The sequence below is a fragment of the Phaethon lepturus genome, unplaced genomic scaffold (genome assembly GCF_000687285.1).
Source record: "Phaethon lepturus isolate BGI_N335 unplaced genomic scaffold, ASM68728v1 scaffold6443, whole genome shotgun sequence".
Lineage (NCBI taxonomy): Eukaryota > Metazoa > Chordata > Aves > Phaethontiformes > Phaethontidae > Phaethon > Phaethon lepturus.
In genome coordinates this window covers 23,748-51,385 of record NW_010531133.1, presented here as the reverse complement: position 1 = coordinate 51,385, position 27,638 = coordinate 23,748, and the positions used below count along the sequence as shown (strand labels likewise).

At 35.9% G+C, this 27,638-nt stretch overlaps 1 protein-coding gene across 1 annotated transcript; it reads right to left on the bottom strand.

Moving 5' to 3' along the window:
• LOC104618763 (DENN domain-containing protein 4C-like) lies at nucleotides 1-27,638 on the bottom strand (the record flags this gene model as incomplete). The annotated part of the gene is made up of 19 exons (XM_010284444.1): nucleotides 27,317-27,638; nucleotides 20,597-20,849; nucleotides 19,555-19,624; nucleotides 18,125-18,294; nucleotides 15,286-15,527; nucleotides 14,382-14,448; nucleotides 13,648-13,706; nucleotides 12,137-12,281; nucleotides 11,606-11,781; nucleotides 8,180-8,280; nucleotides 6,493-6,711; nucleotides 5,353-5,498; nucleotides 4,176-4,211; nucleotides 3,812-3,942; nucleotides 2,849-2,981; nucleotides 2,160-2,366; nucleotides 1,351-1,479; nucleotides 479-623; nucleotides 1-147 (listed from the first exon to the last, which is right to left on the bottom strand). Coding segments are annotated over exons 1-19 (2,887 nt in total), but the record flags the coding sequence as incomplete, so codon positions are not given.

Below are 27,638 nucleotides of genomic sequence, written 5' to 3'. Positions count from 1 at the left end.
CTGTGCTAGAGTGATTATCAATGGAATCAAGCCTGACTAAGTCACTGACGAAGAGAGTGTGCTCCCCACTGTTAGCATCATTAGAACTATCCACGCTACCATGGCTCACCATGTCCCCATCACTTCCACCTGTGGTACTCCGCAGAGCTAAAGACATGAACGAGAGCTGGTTAGTAAGAGATGATTTAACTTTGCAGGTTTTTAAACAAATCTAACCTCTTCAGACAACAGTAATACTTTTGCTTGCACATATAAAACAAGAATATGAAATTCTAGCAATGGAATTCAGACAATTAATTCTTCAGTATGTGAAAGACATTCTAAGACTCTTTGAAGCATCAGGTTAGCATTTATTGATTTTTATACATTTAAAGAAAGCTATTCCACTTGTAAAAGCCACAACATTAGCTGCAATCCCTCAGAAAGCATGTCATGCTCTTGCTCAGCAGAAATAAATCCATTTGAACTAATTTATTACCTGATATCACAGGTACTTGTGGGCTCTGCGTTGTTTTCTTTAAGCAGTGCCTAAATTGTGCTGTGCCACGAACTACATTTCGTACCTTTGTCCACAGGAATATGCCACTGCGGTTACTGCTAGGCCAAGGAGACTCTAAAACTGCCTGCAGAGACATTGCAATAACAAAAACAGCAAGAAAGTTACACTAAGAAACACAGTACAGTGAAAAGCTTTTCTTTCCATACTCGAAAAACACATTTCCTGTCAATTACATGAAGAAGGACAAATATTTGTGTTTTTATGAGCTATTCCCTGTTATCCCACAGCTCTGGATACAATAGCTGAGTAACAATGAACAATGGATCAAGATTAAGTACACAAGGTCAGTTTTGTTCTTCTTTATATACTTCAGTAGCAACAAAAGACCATAGTAGTACTTCTTTTCCTATTACTTTACTAAGAAGTTTCATTAGCATATTACAAGAACTTGGAAGCAAGGAAAAGAGGCAGCGGCTACTTCCACTAGCCTAATTACATCCTTCATCCATCTTGGAACCTGCTAATTAAAGGATACACCTACAAACAGATCATTTTGACATGGAAGCACTAGGCACGTTCCAAAGCTTGGAAATGGAAACACTATAAATGTATATTTCAACAGAATTTTTGGTTAGCCAAAGAGCACAGGAATGTAAACCTAACAGTCTAAAACCATACAGTGTAGATCCAGTGACCCACAAGCATGTCCAAAATGATTGCTTGCCGAACAGAATCAGCAAATGCAAGTGAAGAGCTGTAAGAAACAATCTTCAAAACATACTACAGGACAAGGGGAGTGACAATAGCAAGAGAGACATTAGTCCAGTATCCCTCATCAAGGCTTCTCTTACCTTATTGTAATAACCGTAGGTGATGGCATTTGGCTGTATTCCAGCATTTTTCATTTCAAAGAGGACTCTCACAGCCTGAACAGGCTGACCCCACAGTCCACAGAGCTGCATTACAACTCTGTAGCAGACCTGACAAGATACAGAAATGCATAAGTGGACTGATGACAAGGATTTTGAGACAGCTTAAGCTCTTCCCTGATTTCCAACTTTTACACATGTAAGAGGGAAAGCCATGTGAGAGCAGCTACTCGGTACATAACACTCAGCCAGAAGAGGGAGCAAAAATAAAACAGGAAATCACATGAGCCAAAATAACATCAGCAGTCACATTGTTGAGAATGCTGAATTTTTTTCCACTCGGCTCTTCTGTTTGCAAAATAAAGGAGGGAAGGAAACGCCCACACAAAAAGCAGAGTAACTTGCTGCTGTGTGCCTGTGGATATTACTGAAAGAATGGTATGCTGCACACAAACCCATTAGCTCTTCAGTTCAGCAAGGCTGCAAAGCATTAAGTCAAACTGCATTTAAAAATAGGGATATTTAAGAACTTCCTTCTTGAAGAAGTCTGGGAGAAGACTAGCAATGCTAAGTTGGAATACTTGACTCAGCTGACAGTACACTGGTGATGAAAAAGGAAATTAATTTCCAGTTGCCCTAGTTAAGCAGGCTTCTTTGAGATCATTTCAAGGTGGCTTTAAAACAGGACAAACTATAAATATGCTTAACCTGGTGGTGGCGGTGAAACACGCTATATTTGCACCTTGTCATATATTCCATGTTCATAGTAACATTTTTTTATTCACACTTGCCTCATCTAGTGGTTCCACATCAGTTTTCCTCATTTTAATTAGAACATCGTATGCCTGCTGCAGTGCTTTGACCTTGGGATGTGCAACTCTGATGTAGGCGGGCAGACAAATAAACCACAGGCTGTAACTATGGCTGAAGAGACACTTAGCCCACTGTGGGGGGCTTACATAATACTTCTTGGCTAATTTATGGGCTGTTTTTATCTCCTGCAATGATGATACAAAACAAAAAAGCAGAAAAGAGATGTAACATCCTGAATCTAGAAGCCATTACTAACTCAGATACCAGCTTCTTAAAAGTAAGCATTTAATAATAATGGGCAAACAGTCAACTGAAGCTCCCTTCTTACCACTCTCTTATTAAGGCTCTCTACAAGCAAAAACTAGCATTGGAATTAATCACCTCCTTTTTTTTTCTTACCCATCCAAGCATTAATTTTAATTTCCTTTTGTTTGCTATTACAGTCTAAAGCTTAAAAATGGGTTTGACAATAAACTGTAATCTCAGATGCTAATTTGTTTATTTGTTGCTTCCTGTTTCTTTCTTTCTTAAGTTTTGACTCTCAATAGTTACAAAGACCTAACCTCTAACAATATTAACTTACAGTATAAATAGGTAGTGGCCATTTTACCAAAAAACTTCATATCTTTCAGTGTTCACACAGTGATTACAGTAAGACTCATCTGACCTGTTTTGTCCTCTTTGCCATGAGTGCTGGACTATTTGAAATGCTGCTTCCAGCTGGGTGTCTGCTGAAGGAGAGCTTGAGCTCCTGTGGCCTGTCAAAAAGCTTGAAATCTAGTCGTGGGAAGTTTTTATAGCTATATAGATAGTAAAAAAAAAACAAAACACAGAAAAGCTTTTCACATACCTGCTGATAGCAGGAAAGCCATACAAAGACAACTTGTATGCAAAGTACTGACAAACAGGAGAATAAAGAACCAAGGGACAAAAAAAGAAAGGAAATAAGATAGCAAGATCCTTTTAATCTTATTCACAAAGATATCACAAGAGAAGATGCCTTGTACATCAAATCTCCATAGACAAAGGAAACAAGAACCAGACTGCCATCTGTATCATGAAGGTCAGGGAAGCACCGATGATCATTAACAGGGACAACAGTTGGAAACAAACTTCATGACCTCCAAAAGAGACAGGAAGAAGAAAAATCATACTCAGAGTGCCTGAAACTCCACACTTCCTGCACAGAGGTGAAAAACACTGAATGAAAGAAGTCTGAAAAGTGGAGTGGCTGTTTTATTCTTTTGGTTCATCAGCTGCAGATCAATAGTACTGGGCAGATCTGTTATCCACCCCCAGACATTCCCACTATGAAACAAAGTACACTACATTTGCTACAAAATACACATAAATGGCTCAAACAGAAAGGACACTGAATACATGTAGAGAAGTATTACTATAAAGTTGACAAGAAGTTACTGAAAAATTAAAACAAAAATCCACATTCCCCTAAACATATACACACAAAAACCATTGACTTCTAGAGCTTCAGAAACTTAACAGAATCTGGGCAGTTATAAAGATTCTTCTGAACATTATATTATGGCAAGTCTTGCACCAGGACGAACATCTGGCCTGCTTAACACAAGAAGCATTCTCGTTTAACTACATGTGGCTGTTTAACTTGTACCTGTATTTTGGCACTCGGTCCTGTCCATCATCAGCAGGAGGTTCTGGTGGCATTATGAACACTGTGTGTTCACTTTTTTGTGACTCATCAAGCTCAATCAACCGTGCATCTTCAATGGAATCTACATCAACCTGAAAACAGAGTTTGTACCCTAAGTACAGAGTTTGGCTTTGGGATAAAATATCCTTTTTAACATTAATTATGTTAGTATATATAAAAATATTTTTATATATATTATATATAAAATCAAATATGGTATATATCAAATAAATTCTATTTGTTCTAATTACTCAAGTCCACAGCCTTGTCTTTCCATTTTTATTTCATGGTCAGATATCCCTAAACATTCTGAAGGACAATGTACCTTCTCTCCTTTTTCTGTTCCTTTATCTGGAAAGAGCTGGGAAAAGAAAAAAAAAAAAAATTAGAGTTTCTTCTCAACTGAAAAAAAGTCCTAAATAATTCTGTTAAAGCTGTGTCATTTACTGAAATATTAAATAGGAAACACTAAATTCTCATATTACTGTAGAAGCAATTAATCTCTTTTTCAAATACTTCCTTCGCTAAAAGTAAGAACATGCAGTAATCTGCATGCTTTCAATTGGTTGACATTATCTATTAAATACAAAATCCTAAATCAAAGGAAAGTGCTTTCATTTAGTTTAATTGAAAGGAACTGCTGCTTTGCAGATATTTTCAATATGCCAATTTAAGTATGCAACACATTAAAAACCTGCAACTATTTTAAATTATTAACAATATTAAACAAAGTATACTCTAGATGCATTGTCTAGATGCATACCCCATACTCAGCAGAAAGAAAAATAAAGACAAAGAAACTTTTCAACATTTATTTTGTGGTCTGTTTACAAGTGTTAATCAGAATCAATATTGAATCAAAGACTCATTCTGTAAGAGCTTGGTATGAAAATTACGGTTCTGTCCAGAAAGAATCATCTATATACAACTTAAAAAAATACATACAATTCTCTTGCTACTAATTTTTATATTGTGAACTTACCATTTTACAGATGAAGCTATAAACCCATCTAGACAAGAACCAAGCTGAAGAGACTTTGTTTCAAAAAACAACAATAGGTTACAGCAATCTTTCTCATATAAAATACAGAAAGGGGATCTTATCTACATAAATGAGTTTTGACCACAAGTGGAGCACTAGGCATGATTTTGTGTTTTAAGTTTCAATTCTGTGGAAAAAAAAAAAAGAGCACAACGCAGATGATCACTGATAGACAATTCCACAATGGCATTGTGCTAAAGCGTCAGCTACTGGTACTTCTCACAGTATCTTATAGCTTGATGTCCTACAGGACTTTAAGGAAAGTTTCCTCCATCAATGCAGAAAATTATAACCCTGCAAGAAGATGAAGGAAGAAAATGACTCAGCAATAACCACCAAGAATTCCAATCCCTCAAAACACTTGCCGCAAAGGGTATCCACCTTTAAAGCTAAAAACTGGGACAATAACACAAAATGAATAGAAGCATGTAATTTAATAGTATTGCTACATGTTTTTCACCTTTTCTATGCAGTCATCAAAAAATGCCAAGCCAGTATCTTTGTCACTCACAAAACTGCACTCTTCAATAAAGCGGCTGAATATCTGCGTTTTGGTGAGATGCGTGTAGAACTTTGTATAGGCACGGTCTCTGCTTTTTAAAAACCCTGGTTATAGAAAGGAACACACAACTAAATACCAGTTATGAGTTCCATAAGAAATGAACATATAAAGTGTCAACATTAAATATTTAAGTGCTAACACATAAAGTATTTGTGTTATCAATAAAACCAACCACTTATCACTACTTACACTTAGAAGATTAAAACAGCAGGTATTTTTAATAATTATTTTTCACCATAGTTAACAATACTTGGCAAGCAGTTACCCTCATGTCCTCACTGTATATGTTGACTTTTTATGCAAGAAAAAGGAGATGATGACCTTGTACAAAAGCAGAAGTATCTAACAGTTAAAATGATACTAAAATAAAAATTATGTAATTGTAAGAGGTGATGGGTTTTAAAATATTTAAGACTTTCCAAACTTTGACTAAAAATCGCCTCTTAAATCTCTCTTCCAGTAATTGGAAAAAAAAACACCACAACCAACCTCAAACAAAAGAAATTAACCTCCAAATACCACCACCACATATAAAACAAAACACTTGAGACATTTTATCTAGCATTCAACTCATTAACAGATCTGAAAAGTTAAGATGATGAGCAAAATAAGATAACCTTTGCTGACTATTGTTTTGTTATGTTTCCGATCTCTGCCCTGTTCTCTATTGTCTTCCCATCTATATGAAGAACATTATTTTTCATTACTGCACTTCTGGCATTTTTTCTTTGTACAAATTGAGAAATATTTTTTCATTCCCAAGAGCCGCCCTTATGGATTATGCCACACAGAGAGGGCATCATGCTACTGAAAGATAGCTTTTCTAATACCAAAACTATTGCAAAATTGCAGTTCTATGTGCATATATCTGTGTTCTAATCAACTTTGAATAGTTTAACTTTATACAATTGCAGTTTTAAATATTGCCAAAAACTGTATAACCAAAGGGAACTTTGACCTTTTAAACTTAAGCAGCTCCTCAACCCTAAAGTTGTAATACTGCCAATGCTATCAGCAACTGGTTTGCCTCACCCTCACCTTGATGATCAAACAAGGAATCAGCAGCAGTTGCTTTATTTGAAGGTGCCTGTGTGATTGGCTTGAGGAACGTTCTGTAACCCTTTAAAATAGATGCCATGAAACGGAGAAAAGCTTCCTGGATCTCCATCTCAAGTTCTATCATCTTCTTTTGCCAGGAGAAATCTGCCTCAATAGGAGTCATCTCCACTGCAGAGCCTTCTTGAGTTTTCCTGTGAACTAGCAATGAGCAACACATACAGTCCTATGTTAAAATTCAGCGCATTCAAGAGAGCTAACTTTTCTCAAGACACTGAAAACTGATCTTTCTTTTTTTCTACTTGCCCATATTCAGAAGTGACAAACACTAGAAATCCTGTGATTATTTTCCAATTGATCTGGCCCATATAAAAGGCAGGTTACCTCAAGAGCTGATTATATGCTTTTTTAACTCATCCAGCCCTCTGGGACATGAAACAAGGAGGAGGATCTCAGTTAAGTTAATGTTACCACATACCCAACTGAATGTGGTCTTTCAGTAATGTATTAACACAAACATGTTTTCCCTGTCCTTTCTAGATATGCAGTCTTCAGAGAGGGCCTAAAACTATTTTTCTAATCAAAATTCTAACATTTTAATGCACCAAAGGCCAGAAACCAAGTAGGTGACATTCAGAGTTTACATTCTTAAAAAAATAGTAGCAGGTACTGCTGAAAGTTATAGTTTTACACTTTTTATTAGAACAAAATTATTAATTGGAGTAATATGTATACATAAATAAGTATTATAAGATAACGATTATAATATTGCCAAAATAGAAGAACTATCTAAACTATCTAAAAAAGACTACTGGTTCTGCTCAAGTTAAAATTAGGAAGTAGTTCTATATTAGGTAGATTGCATGATGTACCCTGCTGATAAAACCAAAAGAAAAGTTGAGGTTTTCTAATAGATGAAGTAAAGGCTATCCAAAAAAAAAAAAAAAAAAATTGAGGCAAGAACACCTACCTCTTAATTAATGCACCCTTCTGTTTCCATAATTTACAAATTTTGTACATTTTGTATACATATGAGGCTCTCATTGTCTCCTTCTCCATCATGATGCAACCTAACATACTCTGAATGAGCTTAACAAAGAGACTACCTTCAGTCAGAAAGAAGCAATACCTGAAAACTGTTAGGTCAGCTACAGCTTTGCTCTTACCTGTCCAAGTCATCAGGCTGAAGATGGTCAGTTTTGCTTTTTCTTTTGACAAAATACTTTGTCAAAATTTAGCTACTTGATTATTTTTGCAGAAAAGTCATTATCTGAGGTATTCAGCAGTATCTGCACAATAGCTGAGATATTCGATGTTATTTCACTCATACCCCCATTTTCTCTATTATTTTTGATCAGAACTGTGAATATTGTTTTAGGTTGAGATCTAAACACATTTTAGCTGAAGCTTTGTTTAAATATAAATTAATCATGAATAAAGGCTAAAAAAAACCAACTCAAATTTTAAGAAGCCACAGCAAAGAAAATAAAGGTATAAAAAACCAATACATACCACATATGATAGAAGGAAGTCCTTACATTTACATACTAATTATTATTTAAGACTTGTAGGTGTGTATCAGAAAACGTAATTTTCTTTGAATATTTACTTTCCCTGCTTTAGGCAGTTTCTGTTCTTACACCTTCCCATTTTATTTTACATATTTCACCTGCTGCCAGTTGTGGGTGCAATTTCTTTAAAGTGCTGAGCAGACTTTTACATGGCTTCTTAGGAAATTGCTTCCAGCTGGTGCTCTTCTTATCATCTGATCTAAAACACAGGATATATAAAAATACAGACCATATTAAAAAAAATAATAGCTTCCACAGCCCTAAGTTGCTTCATTTTCAGAACACAGTAACTAAAAACAATAAATTATTTTTAAAAGAAATCTTGTCACTGTCCCTATTTGTCAAAAATTAAAAAAAGGGAGTGACATAACTCAGCATTTCAGTTCCTCAGATACAGAACAGTATAAATTGAGTTATGAGTAGAGTTTTCTCCAGTCTGTAAGGAGGATCTGCATTAAGATTTGATTTAGACTTTTTAGTTGAAGTTTCACTTAGCTGATTTCACTATCAGAATTTTTATCAGTCTGGCTAATATGATTTCAGAACACTCATCTGTCTGTGATTACTATGCAAAGTCTATACTACCATAAACCTGCTATACTGCTACCAATACAAATACAGTCTGGAATACAACAGGTACTTGGTACTGCGAAATGCTGGAAGACTAGTCTGATAGCTTTATGGTCCTATGGTACACTCTAACATGTCTATGGCAACTCAGTTCTGGCTTCAGCCACAGGCTAGCAGGGACTAGGAAGATTGGGAATTCAGTTCACAGTTTGAAAATTATGTGGTTGATTAAACAAGGGGGTAAATCAGCCTAAAGGGATGCTCATCTTTGTTAGAAGGACAACAGGTACAATGCCAAACCTTATTTAAGCAGTTGGATATTAAGAGAGAGTAGGGATTAAATGCCTTTCTAGAAGGCAGAGGTGAGGGAGAATTGCTGTAACAGAGAGTACAACAAACCTTGTGGCCAGAAGACCTAATCAGTTATTAGTATCCAAGCTCATGCTGTCACTGTTTGTTTTGCACTTGCATCAGTTAAAAGTTTCTTCAATTATTATTTGCTCAAGTGGCATCAACATAGAACTATCTTAGGAGGGAAGCCAAAGTTTCAGGAGTTAAAGAAAAAAATGCATGCTCATGGATGCCTTTGCCCATATTTCCCCCACCAAAACAGCATGTCTATAAATGGTACTTTTCCAAAAAGACCAGAAGGAAAAAAATCCTGCTATAAAAATAAAACAAACTCTCAAACCTCTGCCCTAAAATTGCTACTTTCTTTAACCAGCTTTCAATGTTAATTTCACAGAGATAGTTGGGGGAAAAAAAAAAAAGGCATTACGGAAGATGCTGAATGAATAAAAGGCCTTCAGTACTTTTCAGCAGTAAATAAAGCTTCAGTCTATCATAAGAAAGATAGCAGCAAACTTGCTCTAAAAACACACTAGACAGACTGATGTACCAGAAAATATTAAGGGTTTCAAATCTCACATCTAGAAAGAAAGAGTCATTCTTTGCAGTCTTTCAAAGTTAGCAACAGTGCTGTTGAATGCTTTTATACCTAAAAAAAACCCAAAAGCAGCATTGCCAAAGAAATAAAGAGGGGCAGAAACGTTGTCACAGAAATAAAGAGGGGCAGAAACACTGCCACAGAAATAAAGAGGGGCAGAAACATATGTGGATAAAATAAAATGTAACATAAATCTTTACTCACTAATAACATAGTATTTTAGAATTCGGTATGGTCTTCAACACAAAGTGCTTTATGGAGAATTAGTTTTACCTACACATCTTGGAAACTGAAAAATATCTTCATTTCCAGGTTAAAGAAGTTTCATAATGCAGGTAGCAACACTTCTCATTTACCCAAATCAAATGTTACAGATGTTAAATTCCTCTGGTAGTCAAATAAGTGGTACAGATGAGATACATGCAAAATGGGTAGCAAAAAAAAGATCAGTTGACTATTGAAAGACAAATAGACTTATAAGACAGTAAGAGAAAAGATTCAAAAGTCTTTCCAGTTAAGTGCCTTATAAGAGGTCAGCCACTGGTAGATTTTTAGTTCAGTAACCAGTCCAAGTAAGGTTGGTACTTGTTTTTTCTAGCAGTCATCCCAATGGAATCTTGACAACCTTATCTCCCTTCTAAATACCGTTTCTACCTCCTTCATTTTTCTGCAATCTAGTCTTCAGTTTCTATTCTAGTTATGAACAAAAAAAATTCAGGTATTTTTCACTGCAAATATCTTCATATAAACAAGTTATCTTCCTTGAGTTTCTTCAATACATTCTTCTTTCACAACACCTATTATAATTATTCTTTTGGTGGCATAACACTTTGATATACAGTAATGAAAATGCTTTTTGAGTGTTTTTAATGGGGAACTAAGGGTAGGAGAAAAAAAAATAAACACAATGTGCTCCATTGTTTACTGTTTCCTTTAATGCTACTAATAAAACAAAGTACTTCAGTAATGTAAAAGAAACATTTGCTTCAGTAGATGAAGAGTCTTTTTGACACAAGGAAAACCAAGAAACAATTCAACAGACCTATATATCAAATTACTAATTCTAACTCAAGTTAGCAAAAACAAAAGTCAAGAGTTAAAAAGTGGCATGAGATGAAGTAAAACTATATTGGCACAGAGAAAAGATGTGCACTTTATGTAGTGATATTCACCCTCATCTTGAACTAGTTTAAAAGCCTCTTTCTATTTATGATCTAATCAATTTAAAATAGAAAGATAATTAATAAAGTTACTAAATTAAACACTTGAAACAACTGAATTTTCAAGTCTGTTAGCTGTACTCTCATTTAGATATATTACAGAAAAAAAGAAGTTACTCTGAATTAGCCTCTCCTCAAAAAGTACAAAGAAACTGTTCATGCAATACCTTCAATTTGAGAAAAGCATTAAAAGCATATAATTAAGTGAAAATATTTTAGACTGAATGTAGTCAAGACATCAAATTTTGCTTGATTGATCTCACCAGAAATTTGGCCCTTTTAATTTGAGAAAAATTTCTTTAATATTAGCATGAAGTTGCTGAGTGGAAGACAGCATCAAAAGCTGTCATGAAGGGTCCTGAAGCGCCCACATTCATGCCAATAGTCATTGAACACAGGCAAATGAAATTCAAAAGCGGTAGGTCAAGGTGAAAATGTAAGAAATGGTGGGGCAGAGAAAAAAAAACCCCACAACTCTTCTTCCTCTTTTCTAGCTTTTGTCCTACTTCCCTAATAAGCAGTACTAGAAGTGGAAAAACAAACCAGAACACATTACCATTGTGTACTATAAATTTACATTAATACCTGCATGACATTTTTATAGGCAGCACCAAGTGTTGACCCATGACTTAGTTTTAATTTGCTGTGAAGGATTAGAAATGAGAAAAAGAACGAAGGACAGTAAGAAACTAATCATACTGGATAACACAGTGTTTAATAGTTCTATCTCCTGAACATTTCAGCAATCTCTCCATCTATAGATAAATGTAAAAACTCCATAAACTTACATGTACACCATGTTTGTGTCTAAGTCAATGCACACAATATCCTGTGGTGGATCGTACAAATCAAAGTACCGTGAATCAACTCCAACGATAAATGGAACAGGTGCACTGAGTACGGTGGCCAGAGACAAAGGACAGAGGGGTATATATGGACATTGCCACTGAAATGGAAAGATCATCTGAAGGGAAAATTACATGAAATCAATGCATTAAAACAAGACAACAGATATTTTACACTAAAACCCAAGAAGTTACATGCAGTAAGTTGAAATTAAATTGCCAAAAGCCTTGCAACACTGTCAGAAAAGAGTCTTCAAGTTTGACCACTTATTTACAGCACATCTCTTAGTTATCTATGCAAAAATGTTGATCATTCCAATAGTTATGAGACATGCTAGGGCACTGTAATTAAATCATATTGCTGAGAAAAATTATCATTTAGTGCATGAATGAATTTAACTTAAAAAAGCCTTGTAACAACTGTGGAGTTTGAACTGATTTCATTTACTGCTGTACAGAACACTTTGTACTTACAGCTACTACAGCTTCAGCAACTCCTGTCAACACAGCTGGTCGAAGAGAATGGAGGAGGATCTTGCCTTCTAGTAACACAAAGAGTAACAGAGTGGCACAGTTTTCCGGTCCAAGATTCATGAGCAGAGTGCTAAAGTTTGCTCCACTAAGAAGTGGGTGGGAAGGGGGAAGAGAATAAGAATGTTACAGGATTAAAAAAATAAAGTCAGTACTATCAAACTTCTGTTTGGGACTAACTAGTTGAGTGGTACTAATATTACCACGTATCAAATAGCTATTAGACAGACAGGTAGATATCACCTTAATATGACACTTGTACTGCCACAAAGAAACCGAAATTCAAGTTCTGTTCCTAAAGAAACATATGCTATGCCATGCTACTGCTGAGTTTGTGTTGTTTATGGTGCTCTCTCTCATATGAGGACAAGATGCCTGTGCATATAACAGTAAAACTGATCTAACTGGTTAGCAACTAATTCAAGCACAAATAACACCAGTAGTTTCATATGATGTGTTACCTTAGGCAAAAATAATGAACCAGAGAATCCATTTGATCTTAGAATCACAGTATCAAGTTCTAATAGTAGTCAAGTAAAATCAATGCACCATTCTGATAGCAATATGCCTTTAGTTTCTACCGTTTAGACTGCATTTTATTTGTTTAGACTGCACACATTTAGGAATTGTAATGACATCTGTAAGAGCACAGGGGTGTAAAATCTGTCCTTAGAAAAGTGCTTACATGTTACTTTGCAGTTTGGTGGCTTGCTGCAATTTTTTACTTAAGACGCTGTGTAAGAAATGTGATTAAAAATGCAATTCTTCTGCATACAGACTATTATCTGATAATGTTTAATGAGGAAAAAATTTTAAAAGGGATGATATTTTCATTTTTATCTTAAAAACAAACAAATAAACAAAAAAAAAATATCAACAAAATCATCCAAACAAAAGCCCACATCACAATCATAGGAAGCTCCAGCCCAGAGGATGCAGGTAGTATCCACAGAGACTGCATCAACCTTCATGCAATATACCAATTTTTAGGTATAATTTTGAATGTCTGAAATGTTTGCACACTAGTGCATTCACTGATTTCACATAACTGCTTGATGTAAATGTCTCTCTTGGGTCCCAAAAGGGAAAAAAACCAAGATAACAAACAGTCTATCTATGCTTTTCAAAAAATTTTTGCTTAGTACACTGGTTCTGAAAATACAAGCTATTTAAATACAGATTTTTTTCCTCACATCCTGCTTCTTATTTCTTCAGAGTTCCTACAATAATCTGGCAATTCATTCTTATTTCAGGATAATTAGTGATATTACTCTTCCACAAGGGACAGGTCTACGTCAAAAAGGCAACACTGTTTAATATTATAAATACGTATTGAGCTTTCTGTTTATAAGATCTAATAATATTGCAGTAATGTTTGGCTTCCTTCTATGACTCATTCCTATTCACCTCTGAGTTTTTCAAGTAGCACACATTTAAAGCATTAATTATGATACCTTAATGGCAATGGTGTTGAAACTGGCTGGGACAGTATTAATGCATCATGGGCAGAAAGCTGAAACACATAAAGTAGTATGTGATTGATAAGGACAACTCCAAAGTTAATACAGTATAATATTCCAATATAAATGTATACCCATAGTCTCATAAACTGCCTGGCACACAGAGTCACAACATTATGCAAAAGACACAAAGACAATCTTTGGGAATTGTGTTCACTAGGTCAACAGAGCTTGTATTAGTCACTGAAACAATTCTCAGAAGTTACAGGAAATTGTCTGTGACTCAGTGTTGAACATGTAACTGCTGCTAGGTGATTAAACAGAGAAGCACAAGAGACAGTGCCCCGGGGGACTAACCTCTGACCCACAGTAGTGGGTGGACAAGTGAGAGAAAGACAGAAAAAACACACCAACTCCATCCCCCAAAGGTAATTCAAATGGTGCTTATAAAATGAAAGGGTAATATACGGCAGAAATTTCAAAAGTTCAGGTAGGATGCTGCTGCCATCCACGCCATCTAAATTCTGAAATAATTTCCTTTGCTAAGTTACCCCAGGTTTCCATCAATGAAAGAGAAGGCCAACCCACCCATGTCCTCCCCTCTCCCTTCCAGCACATGGGTATTCAAAGCTGAGTAAAAAGCCTAAAGGAAAAAAACAGGCTTTCAAAAGCAAGAAAAAGGTTTTGCCATTACTGCAACTAAAAATGGAAGAAAGTGTTTTCCTTACCTGCACAAGAATTCTTGGCCTTTGTGGTGAAGGGAAAGGTATATTGTGCATAAAATGGGATATGTGCCTGAAAAGAAGACAAGATTTTAGAAAACCAGCACTGGGGACTAGTTAGGGACTGAAACACATTGTGGAATTACTGTGGTACCATGTTTTAGAAAGGCTGTTAAGATTTATTTACTGTGTTGATAAGTTCAAGAGCCTGTCTAAGCAAACTGAAACAAAGAAGCTTCATTCACTCACATTTCATGCATGAAAATTAATACTGGCAGCTTCCGATATGTATGCAAAAGATAAGAACGCACCAGCATTTATGAAAGCCATTTAAAACCCCAGGCAGCCTAAGCCCATTCTATGGAGTTTCTAATGAGGCTTAGCTAAGAGAAAGTATATACTTCACTGCCAGACGTCCAATACAGTTTTGAAGGTAACACCGTATTTCCATGAAAAGCATCCTTTACAAAGTTTACACAAACACACACACACACACACAATACCTGCATTAGTTGCAGTGCTTGGAAACAGACACAGATAGTCATTGCTAACGCACAGAGTCCCTGAGCTTACATTTATTGATCTAAAAAGCAGGACTGCAAATGTTAGCATCTATTTAATAGCTCAGCCATTTTCTGTGTTTGATGTAGTTAAGATAAAGATAACCAGGTTTGACATATTCAAACAGAAAAGCCACAACAAAATCCAGTTCACTTTCCTGGCACTGCAAGAGCCACTACTGTTGAACAGAAGCAGCAATAATTTCTATCTGTACAAGATAAGCTACACAGTGCAAGCAAGAGAATGGAGCAACTATACGAACTAAGTGTGTGTGACACATATAAATCACGTGACTTCTTGAGCCGATAGAACTATCTTCCCACATTAACTTGAAAAATGTTTTACGTACTTTTCAATGGGAAGAGGATGAGGTCCAGAGACAGAGAGTTTGTAGATGAACATAAGAAATTTTCGAAATGCTTCGAAGAAAGGCCAGCGTGAGAGAAGGCAGATGCACTTGTTGGAATTGATGGATTTGGAAGTAACCACTTTCCTCTCTACAGCTGTCAGGAGACCTAGCTGCAATTGCTGTTTTTCTGTGAGGAGCTCCCGGGGATAAGGCTCATAAAACTGAATAGCAGCACCATATACCTAAAAGTTGAAGAAAAAACAGCTGAGCAGAGCCAGTATTTAACAGGAGATTGCGTTAGAACTTTTGAAGCATCCTGAAATCTTTGGTGTTTGAACGCATACTATAGCGCTTTTGCTGGTAGTTTGTGAAATGACTTTTCATTTATGTAACATACACAAAGTATCCTTATAAATTAAATGCTCTGGACCCTTGTGCCTCTCTCCCACTTTTTCACTGCACTTTTCTCAAAGTATTCATGCTCTGTAAATTAAAAGGGAAGGAGCCAAACTGTATGCTGTGACAAAATTCTATCCATTAAACCTTATGGTCAAAAATTAATTAAAAAAACCCAACAAAATCCACCCCACTCATGAAATGCTTGTGTTCAGTAAATTCCTCTATCATTACCACACTAAACAATAGAATTATTTTAGCCTTGACTTCATTTTCATCAAGCTTGATTCAAAAAAGTTAAAAAAATTTAAACTTAATAACATCAAAGTGTTATTAAGCAGATATCTTTATTGCAGCGCTGGAAGCATGGGGGATATCACCTGCTAACATGCATGCGCTGAAAAAAAAGTTCATCCTTTATACACCTTAAAGACATGAATATTCACACATTTTCCAAGAAATCACCGCCTCCTTGCTTATCTACTACATTTACATAATGCTGGCGTTGCAAAACTACACTACGCATGCGCGGGGGTCTCAGGTGGTCATCGGTGGTCGTTTGGGGAGTTAGCCCCCTACTCCTTTTTCCCATTTATGGTCAAGGGTCTCTTGAGGATAATCTCTTCTCCTTGGATGTTTGCACCTTCTGTTGTCCAGCCAAGTGGTTCCTTCTTGTCATCCTTGTTTGAGCACTCCTGCAAGTCTGTCTCTATGCTCAAGGTTAAGATATCTTCTCTGTTCTCTTTAATCTCTCAGTCCTTGCTCTTAACTCTTCTTTGTTTTAATTTTCATGACGCCTGCTTTCCTTGTGATTAACTGTCCACACATAGTTACAATGTTAGCATTGAGGAAATACAGCCTAAGGACTGTGAGAGTAGGCCGTTAAACATAATCACACAGTTATTAGGCTAAAGAATCCTATACTAAAGTCAAACTAATCACCTAATCAATAACCTTCCATATATTAAGAAATCTGCAAAACTTACAGTTGATTAGTAACACATGCTAAAACATTATAATTGTTTTAGATCCTTGTTTCAAGCTAAACAGCTACTGGCCTTTTCTAATATTCACTGAATCACTAAGGTTGGGAAGGACCTTCAAGATCATCAAGTCCAACCATTAATCCAGCGCCACCATGTCCCCTAAACCATGTCCTGAAGTGCCATATCCACACGTTTTTTTGAACGCTTCCAGAGATGGTGACTCCACCACCTCCCTGGGCAACCTGTTCCAATTCTTGACCACCCTCTCGGTGAAGACATTTTTCCTAATATCCAATCTAAACCTCCCGTGACGCAACTTGAGGCCATTTCCCCTCTTCCTATCACTAGTTATTCTTTCCCTGCTTTTCAGAGTTTCATAATTAACTGAATTATTCTGGCAAGCTTAGCAAAAGGAAAGATGGCTACCACAGTATACATTCTCTTGGAGGAAAGTACTGGCAGCTACTGCACTCCTCCTTTCAAGAGAAGTATTAATATATTGGAGAAAGGCTTCGTTTGTTGTTTGGAAATGGAGAAGTAAGTAAATTTCCCTGATAGGGGACTGAGGCTGAGTGGAAGTTGAGCTGTTATCACTAATAGATCCAAACTGCTGTTTATTAGTCATAGGCTGCTAATCACACGTTACAATCTCTTATTCCCTCACGCACTTCACACACAGACAGTTGGCAAGCTGAAGCAACAGGTGGGAGACCAACCCCAAACAAGGCTCCCTTGCTTCATCAGGTGTACCTATAATCCTGTAGTCTCTGTCTGTGTATAGCTGACACTGCCTTCTCATGTGTGGGCTGAGTCATGCAACATATTTTTGGTGCCCGTGTGTGCTGGTGGACTTATACAGATTCAGCACATGGCTGGTGTTCTGAATCTATCACTTCACATGAATTCAACAGGATCACTGGTCTCAGGAACTCATCAGTTTTTCAGAGCTTTTCACATGCTGCCTCTCAGCACATACTTTTCTTCGTCCCGCCCTGCTCTTTTCTGGTAACTATTTTCCTATTGCAGCACAGATACCTACAGAGCCCAATTACACAAATTCACACAGAAGTGGCTTTCAGGGTAACCATAGGAAAACCGTAACAACTTAAACATTGCTAACACATGTGACAAACTAACATCTCTTACATGCAGGCTACATTTCCATTCCCAGAAAATTCTTACTTGAAAGAACAGGGAAATCCATGTGCTGTGAGTTTTGGTTTTGTTAAGTGTATGTTTCAGCTTACATGGGACTAAACAGCACATACGTTTCCTGCTATTTCTTGTTTTGGTTTACTTCTGTCTTACATGAAGTCTTAAGAAATACAATTTTATAAGGGAAGTATTTAACAACTTATTTTGTAATATTTCTCAAACACAGAAGAAACAATGCCTATTTATCTCCATAATAGCCATTTGAACTAAAAGCAAAAACTAGATACAGTGTGGAACCACACCTTTTCTGCAGAAGAGCAGGTCAGTACAAATGTTGAGAACACCGGTAGTGGATATTTGGTTTGCGGGTCCCAGCACTCAATAGTAGCTCCCATAGGAAGGCAGAAGAGAGGTACAGATTCCGACAGTGGGAATGACTCATAATTCTCTTGAGGATATCTGAAAATTAAGCCTTCAGAATAGGAAAAGGAAAAGTAAGCACATTTGCTCTGTAAGCTCTAAATAATGTAAGCAATATATTTTCCACAATATACAGCAAAGTCTGTTGGTTATCTGGACTTTATACCTGAAGATTACACCTTTGGAAGAATAAAGTCTCTCATTTGACAGTAAGACTAAGTCATACATCACTCTTTTAAAAATTGTGCACGAATACTGCAGCACTCCCTTTTGGTAACTGCTCAAAAAACAGTACAGAGTAAAAACTAATTAGTGAAGATTTTTACTTTAAACCAGTTGGGAATTACCTGTGCTATTTAAGTGTGCCATTGGATTGGATTTTATTACAAAGAAATTCCTATGAAGAAAGTGATAACTTAACTCCTGTAAAAACAGGAGCAAAACCTCAACTGAAAATAGGATGAATTAGCTGACTATCCACATTTTCTGCTAACCAGTCAATAAGCTCAATTTAAACAAATTTTTAATTCATTTTTCAGAAACACATCTAACTTGGTGGTAGAAAATAGGCACACAAGCGTTCATTTACTGCTGTTGTTCATCTATTTTATTTTATGGTACACTGACTTCATTATCTATGCTTTCCACTTCTATTTGGTAGTTTACTCCTTTCAAAGGAATTTGGTGCACTCTGTGCTCAGCAGAAACTCTTCTGTAAGTTTTTTTTTTACTTCTTCAGGAAAAAAAATCTCTAGCAATGCATTAAAAAAATTACAAAAGCCAGACTTAAAAGACTTTTTGTCATTTATTGTTCAGAATATTTTTCTCTTTTCTCAAATAAGAAACAAGTGTCTAGCTGTGGAACTGAAGGAAAGAAACACATTTAACTTTCAAATTAAAAGAAAGATGTTGCATTAGCTGTGAGACATAAAAAGAAACATGAGTAAGGTTGAATGGAATTTTTAAATTACTTGTTTTCCATCATCACCAACAAAAGAAATATGAAGTCTTTTGTTACATCTGAAATGCTTGCTAAGCTTTCTGCTAAAGGTCCTAAGCTACCAAACCTATCATGATAAGAACTAAATTAATACAGAACAATGCTATTCCTATTGAGGCGCTTTTTTTTTTTCCATGGCAAGAAGTGACGAGAGCAAAGGCGGCATTGTAAGAGTTGATTTCAATTGACATGCTCTAGGAACAGAATTCTGACAGACAGCACTTAAGCTTTTAAAATTATTATTTGAATACAACAAGGCATTTGAATGCTTCTCTTAGCATGTTTAGACAGTCTGGTTCTAAAATTACTTACCAGCTTTATATGCTAAAGAGTTAGAAGCTGGCACTGACTTCTTGTAACAAAGGTATACACTGGAACCCCACTGGAAGACACAAGTTTCACCTTAGAACCAGCAAAGATGACAACAGGCACCAGAGAAATTAAGTATAAGCATTTGAATATGCTTCCACTTAAAAAAAAGGCAGACATTTAAATAAAAAACATTACAGAATAAAAGGACTGGTTGGCTGCCAAATGCATGTAAATCATGAAATTGAGAATTCACCTTTCTCACATTTTTTAGAGATTATTTACATAAAATAATCACACCACCACACTACTCTGACTTATTCCAACAGAGGAACAGGGAAAAGTGAAGCAGATCATTTGCAGCTTCACATTTTCTTGGTTATTTAAAAGGAGACTCTTATGGCAACCTCATCAGTGGAAGTGAAATTCTAAACACCATCAGTGTTTAGAAGTTTTTATCATACTTCCATAAGCTTGTTATTTACATAGTATTTTTGCAGTTTGTCTAAATACACTCTATCATTTGAAAAATATCACTTATTTCAGCCTGAGTAAACTAAATGCAAAACAGACTAAACAAAAGTGAACTGAATGAAAAAAAAAAGTACATGAAGAATATGTAAGCAGTAATTATCATTCTTAGATGTCTTAGTAACAGAGGTATTATTAATAACTAAGAAAAAAGCATTTGTGATTCATCCTTAGTGTCAGCATCACAAAAGGGGGGATGATGATGATGATAATAAATAATAATAATAATAAAAAATTCCATTGCACTATTCCTAAATAACACCTAGACATGAATATGCAAACTGAAGTAGTGAGTAATCAGTATGAAAACGTCAGTCCTAACACCAAAGGAAATCAGAGCAACAAAACCTGCAAAACTGAAGCCTCACACATGGTGTATAGAATGAAAGAATTATGATGTAGTGATAGAACACAGTAACAGTGCCAGGAAGAGTTCAAAGAGCTACTCCTTTGGGTTTGTTTGTTGGGTTTAAAAAAATAATTAAAAGAGAGATTCAGACTTTTAAATACTCACCATACCACAGTTTAAATTCTTATCAACTTTGCAGAATGTATGAGGAGGGGTTTCTCCTTTGCTGGTAACTATAACACAGATATCCGTCACTGCCAATGAATTTTGAGGTCGTATTGGAGGAGCCCTTCGATATGTGATAAAGATCCGTTGAGAAGAAGCTGAACTGTTGTTAACATTAGCACAACGACCATAAGGAGTAGCTTGAATCACCTCGCAGCCTGAAATGATGCGTTCCTTCCCTTCATATAGAACTCTGCAGACAGGAGAGAAACAAAATATTATGCACATTCAAATATATATGAAGTTACTTGGACAAATTCACAGAAATTGTCCATCCATTAGCAACCTATGTCATCATTGCAACATTCTAATGTGCATTTTCTATATTGTCTTTTGTCGTGCATGATTTGAGGCAAAGAAACTGTTCGGAAATATTAAAATATTGTAAGAAATCTCTGTGGGAGCAAATCAGTTATGGAAAATCAAAATCAAGCCACACTGGAAAGGATTTAGTTATAGAATTAGTAGGAATGCTGCACTAGCAATGGAAATTAAATACAAAAGAAGCTTTAAATTGCTTGCACACATGATACCTGATAATTTCTTAGAAATTATTTCCACCACCAAAATGTCTGGAAAGTCATTTCAAGCTTGCTTTTTTTTTTTTTTAGGGAATGTTGTTGGAAAAGAACCAAAGATGACAGAAGTCTGCTTCCTAGATGAATTTTTATAGAAAAAAACCCCAAACCCAGTAATGATTTACATTCATAGTTTGAATAACGTTCCTTAAAGGAAGGGGGAGTGAGAGGGAGACAAAATTATACTCCATTCCACAGAAAAGGAAGAAATAACTACAGTTGACCATACTCCTAGAAAGCAGAATATATATTACGTTGCCGTACAGCAACAGTCACATGGTACCTGGATTTTTTAGCCAGATCATTAGTTTAGATCATGATATTCTTAGCAAAAAAAGAAAGATTCTTCACAGCAGCTAAATGAGCTAAAACTTTATACTCTGACCTTTTCCAACCATAAAGCTATTAGGAAGTGACCTAGACAAGAAACGTGGAAGTTAAACCATACATCACTGCATATTTTTAATGCACAGATGCTATGACAGCACAAGTATAAAACTTGTGCTTGCCCATGCCACACCCAAATAAGCAATGGCTCCATTTGCTTGATTCTCTACAGTATGTGCAGAGTACTTGCCACCTTAAATGAGTTTTCATCTTTACAATACATGGCAAGATTTACCGTAAAGGTAGCACATTAAAACTTTGCATTTTGTGACCTGCAGCTTGTCACATGTAGACCATCACAACTTTACTTGAAAATAAAAAATAACCAGTCAATATATCTATTACTGCCCCAAAATACCCTTGGTTAAATTTTTTTACAGACTCTTAGTAAAGTATGCTTTTGAAAACTTCAAAAAGTCATAAGTATAAGCTAAAAAAAAAATAGTCCTTTTCCAGATCCAACAATTCTCAGAACTTTTAAAAAGAAAATATACCATTAAACTTCCCAAATTACTTAAATACTACTGTCCATCTTTAAACTGGAATATGCAAATATTACTGTTTATTCTGATTCCACAGAACAAACTTGTATCTTGTCATAGTATTGAGGATATATGTCAGCTAGTCCTAGAATACATTAATAAAGCAAAGAAATCACATGAGTTCGGAGTATATTGATGTAGCAACCAGGTTGCCATATAAATTTATTCAGCTAGTTCATGGAGGACAATATTCTTGCCTTCAACAATGGTTTCAGTTGTAAAGGGTCTGATCATCACAGTTTCGCTACATTTAAAACAGTGTGTAACCTCTGGTTCAAAACCAGTATTTCCAAGTTACAACATTCATTTTAATGTACTACCTACTGGTTCAAGATACACATAGAGAAAGCACATGCTATTCAAATTGCCTCCAAACTAAATAATCTTCTGGAAGAGCATGGTTTTTGCTCTTTTTATTGGAGTTACCTTCTTGGTAAACTTAAAAAAACCCACAACAAAACACCAAATATCAAACACAAAACCAACAACTACAACAATGGCAGCTCTCAGTCCACCTTCATTGTGCATAAAGAGTTTACCTGAACTCTTCACATCACTGCCTTACATTAACAGAAAAACAATATTAACAGAGCAGTCTCCAATGGAAGTTTTAGTTCAGTTTTGTTTCAATTTCAAGCATTTTAAATAAAATCCAAGAATTTAAAGTTATTTCAGAAACATTTGCCAGTTGACAGCTTTTGAGAAGGAAAACCATACTAATCAGACAATTCCAGTAGTTCAATTTAACAGTTTTACAAGTATTCTCAGAAAGATACTTGAAGACCGATGAATTTCTCAGCTGTGCAAATACTTCTAAGAGGAGCTGATCAGTGTTCAAGACTGTAACAGTGGGGTCACCTCCCATTAAAAGAAAAAGAAAATGAAAGCAACTCTCACTCCTACATATATACCAGCAGAAGTATTATTAAACCCACACCATTTCCTGTGCAGAGTACTGAATTTAAGAAAACAAAAGAAAACCACCACCCATGGATCACTCAAATTAAACAATGATTTTAATGATTCAGACAAAAACATTCAGAAGCAATGCATGAAATATTTAATGTGACACCTTGTATATATAAAGTCCTCCCTGAGAGAATAGGTTTACTCCTACTTGTTTCAACTTCCCAGTGTCTGCCTTTGATTAATTAGCACCGATCAGGATAAGACTTGTTTCCTGCTTCTATGAGCTTATACTTTGGCCTCAATCCTAAGTACACCTCATTTGCTACATTATTCTACCAACTTCCATAAAGTTTCATTTCAAGCAAAATGTAACCTACAGTTTCCTCTAGATGGTAGGCCCTTTCTTTAAAAGAAAGGTCAAAAAATCTTATCTCTTCATAAGGCTGTTTCACATTGTACATTTAAGTTCTCTTATGACCAGTTTTACTGATTTAAAAGTATAATTCAATACATCAGATAACAGAGTTCAGAAAAGATAAATACTACCTTCTTGCAGTTGTTGAGTTAAAAACCTTAAACCACAGAAAAGACTGCTTCTGGAAAACCATTTCAAAATAGGCGACTGTTGCAAATTGCATTGTGTGGGGCTGCTCTCCAGCTTGACTTCTCCTCTAGGTCCAACGACATTTCTGCCTCTCACAGTCCTTATGCAAAATAACTCTTTATCTCCTCCTATCTCATTTAAGAGAAGGCAGTACGCATGTATTAAATAATAAAAAATATTAAAAAATAAATATACAAAGAGGGTCAGAGGAGAAGCATTAGGTCAAGCAGAGAAAAAAAAAATGACTTACCTTTTATTTCTACTGCCACCACTATTATTGTTTGTCTAAACATTCAAGTGATTAGTTTCATCATTATTATCCTAAGCTGCTCCAAACAGCTCCGACAGCAGTTGTCACACTGGTAGGATTTAAGAAACAATGGAAGATGCTGGCTGTTAAGAACATCTTCCAGTTTCTATTACGCTTCTTGAAATTTGAGTTCACTTTCCTTTTTGAAATACATCTCTAGTAAAGAAAAACATTTGTTCAATTGACACTCCTGCAGATCTTTTCAGAAACCAGGTATGCAGAATGAGATGGGTCCCTGGCACAGAGCCACTAACCAAACTAAAACTTCCCATACTGGTTAAAAAAAAAAAAAAAGTCTGTATTTCTTTACTTACACAATGCAAGTAACCTTACTTTTGCATTACTCAGTAATACATGAACCTCTACTTCAGACAAGAAGTCTGATACACTTTGCTTGGTCCTTTCTACAGTAAGTGTTACAAATTGCAAAACCACTTACACTTAAAAAGCATTTTTCTGTTGTCTTTTCTTCCATTTAAGAAAAAAGTGGTGGTGCTCTCCCATATTACTAACTCAAGCGTAAAACAAAGAGGTGAGATCTTGTTTCAAAGTCTCGCTGCACCTAAACCAAAACAAATCTCAAGTCTCAGTTCTTGTCTATGTCTGGAACATTAGCAAAAATATTGGTTAGGAAAGCAACAGAACAGCTGGTAGCTGAATTATCTATAGGCATGTAAGCTTAAGATACTAAATTTTACAGCTATACGTGTGAAAGGAACCTTAGAGATCTCTTGTCCTAGGATCAAACCTTTATTCTTCTAACTAAAAAACAGCCACACAAATGCAACATCCAGAGGCATGGCACATGGCCTAGCTATATGCAAGCGAGCGCCTGCAGCAGGAAGCCACTCCAGCAGCCTACAGGCACTTCAACTTAAGAACCAGTGGAAGAATAGGAAGGAAAGAGGATGGAAGGCACAGAAATACAAAACGCAAGGACAATGGCAGGGAATCAGTAGAGCGTATCCCTATCTCCCCCTTCCTCCAAACAGTATTTGTTTAACTACTCTCCCTAAAAATAGCCCTGAAAGAAATGCACACACACACCCCCCTTTATCAAGAATCCTCTGAATGCTCGGGCTACAAGATAACTCAACTTTATCTGTTAACAACCTTGACAGAAGACTATGGATTTGACCCTTCCAAAGGATATACTCTTCCCCTACCTACTAAGTCCCCTCAGCATGTCAGCTGACTTAATGGATATTTAAGGTCAAAGATAAAATATTCTTTCACACTTCATTCTTAAATTTAAAGAGTAGAGAACAGCATAAATTAGCATTCAGACTGTACCTACATCTCTTGCCCAAACTCCACTTTCATTCGAACATGCTGAAATTAACCAAAAAAAAAAAAAAAAAGGAAAAAAAAGAAGCTTGCTCTAACCATCTCTTGCGCATAGTTGTAAAGCAGCAGGGGGAAAACATTCATATGCATCATTGCTCAGAGAGAAAAGCCTGCCATGATTTGTTAGGTGTGACACCCTAACTAGGTCTGTGTAAAACAAAATATAGCATAAGTACTACTTGCCAAACACCACAGTTTTCCACCAATAGTTTTTAAAAGTGTCTCTGCCAGGGAAGGCCTTAGTCAGCCAATTAATTGCCTTTTTTGATTATCAGGTATTCCCTAGGAAACCTACCCAAGCATTCAAGTTCATAAAGTTATGGGAGACTTGAAAATGAACATGTGCTAGCAGAGTTGTTTCATGAAGACACACACTGAAGACTGATGGTTTAGGAATCCCTTTGAGGAATCACTCCTTCTAGAAAATCTTCCTTCTAAAACTTACTGAAGTTTGATGTATCCTTCAAAGAATAACTTTATACTCTGATTCTACACAGTCAAATCCAATTGTAACAGTTATCTCATCTTGTAGTGTCACTCACACACATGGGAAAAGACTATTTAAAAAAAACAAAAATCACAGTTTCACTGAAGATTATTAGAACATAGTCTACATGATCGAGATTAACTGAAGTTAGAATGTACCAGGTTAATTATACAACTTGAACTATAATCCTTAGAGCAGAGATCTTGCCATATAACTAATTTCATTACAAAGATTTCACTATCAGTTTCTTCATGACTGGACTCTACTTATCAGTTGGCACTAAAACTGTAGGTCAAAAAGGGGGTATGCAGACATTGTGCCTGATGTGCTTTCATTTTTCATAAAGAAATTAACTAAACTTATTATACCTTACATGTAGATGTATGTTTTTTACTTTATTTATTTAATAATGAGGAAAAAACACACACATACCTTATTTTGCCATTATTGTAACAGTTCCCCGCACCCATGCTCCATTTTTTCTTTCTCATTACATTCCCAGTATTTCTACAACATCCTTATCCAAATCAGAGATGTAGAAGTGCTATATGGAGCAATTTAGACAGTACTGTAGTGCTGCATGAGTTATTACAGATTGGTCATTACCTTAATATGCTAGTAGCACAGACTATAATATTCACCACCTCAAGATCTTGGGGGATTTTGTGATCTTGGTCCTGAATACTTACAGTAAACTCAGTATTCTATAGGTAACAAAATTAGTTCAGAGCTTCCTTGCCAGGTTGCCTCCTGCATTTATTAAGCATTGACCTCAAAGCATTGACTATATCTAAGGTTTTCAAACACAGTACTAGTAACTCCTCGGGAACTTTCAGATGTCAAAAAGCATTGGTTTTAAAATACAAGCATGATTAGAGTTGCCAAGAGACCACATAATCCAGTGTTTGCAGCCAATCATGTCAGAACTTGTAAGCAACCTCACAAATACTGTGATCTGACAGTAAGGCAGGCTACAAGATTCCCGGTAGGTGGATAATTTTAATATCTATGTTTCAGTGTCCTACCATTTTTAAGTGGTATCTTTTACCTTAAGCATTAAAATGATTCCACAAAGTCATAATTTTTGTCTTCTGCAGTCATCACTTTCAGATTAAGCATGTTACACTCTTGGATTTGCACTATAATATTTCTATAAATTAATTTTCTACTATTCTCTTCCCTTTCATGTAACCACAGCAGAGAACTTCATTTCTCATATTTGATTTTCTCCACCTATCTCTCTCTTTATAAATATATCATTCCGTTTTAAGTTAAAACTTTATTATTAATTTTAAAAAGACAAGTTCACTAGAAGACTGACACTTTTTTCAATATATTCCAGAAAGAAAATGCTACACAGATAAACACAATAAGCAATATAAATTCAAAGACAATATGTTTTCAAACATTTTCTCACGTTTGTTTTCATCACCATCTATGAAGAGTAAGATTTGATCATTATTGAAGGACAAACTGAATTGCTATAGAAATCTCACCCGATGTCAGTAAGAGGTGGTTTGTCCCGGCCTCTCTTGTAGCAAAGAAAAAGTTCAGGACTCTTTAGACTTCCATAGTTTAAGTTGGCTTGGAGGGCTGTAGGGGTGGCTTCAACACAGGTGTATCCCTCTGGGACAGTTTCACCAGCTGATTTAATTATCACAGCAATGTCAGTAATTGGAGCCTTTGGACCAGTTGACTTTGTTTCATGTCGACTTATTTCTTGGTCCAGAAGGGTTGCAGTATCTGTATCAGTGAGCCCTGCCACTACAAAATAGTCAGCCACTCGTGGACCTTTGTCTTCTATCATGGTTATATCAG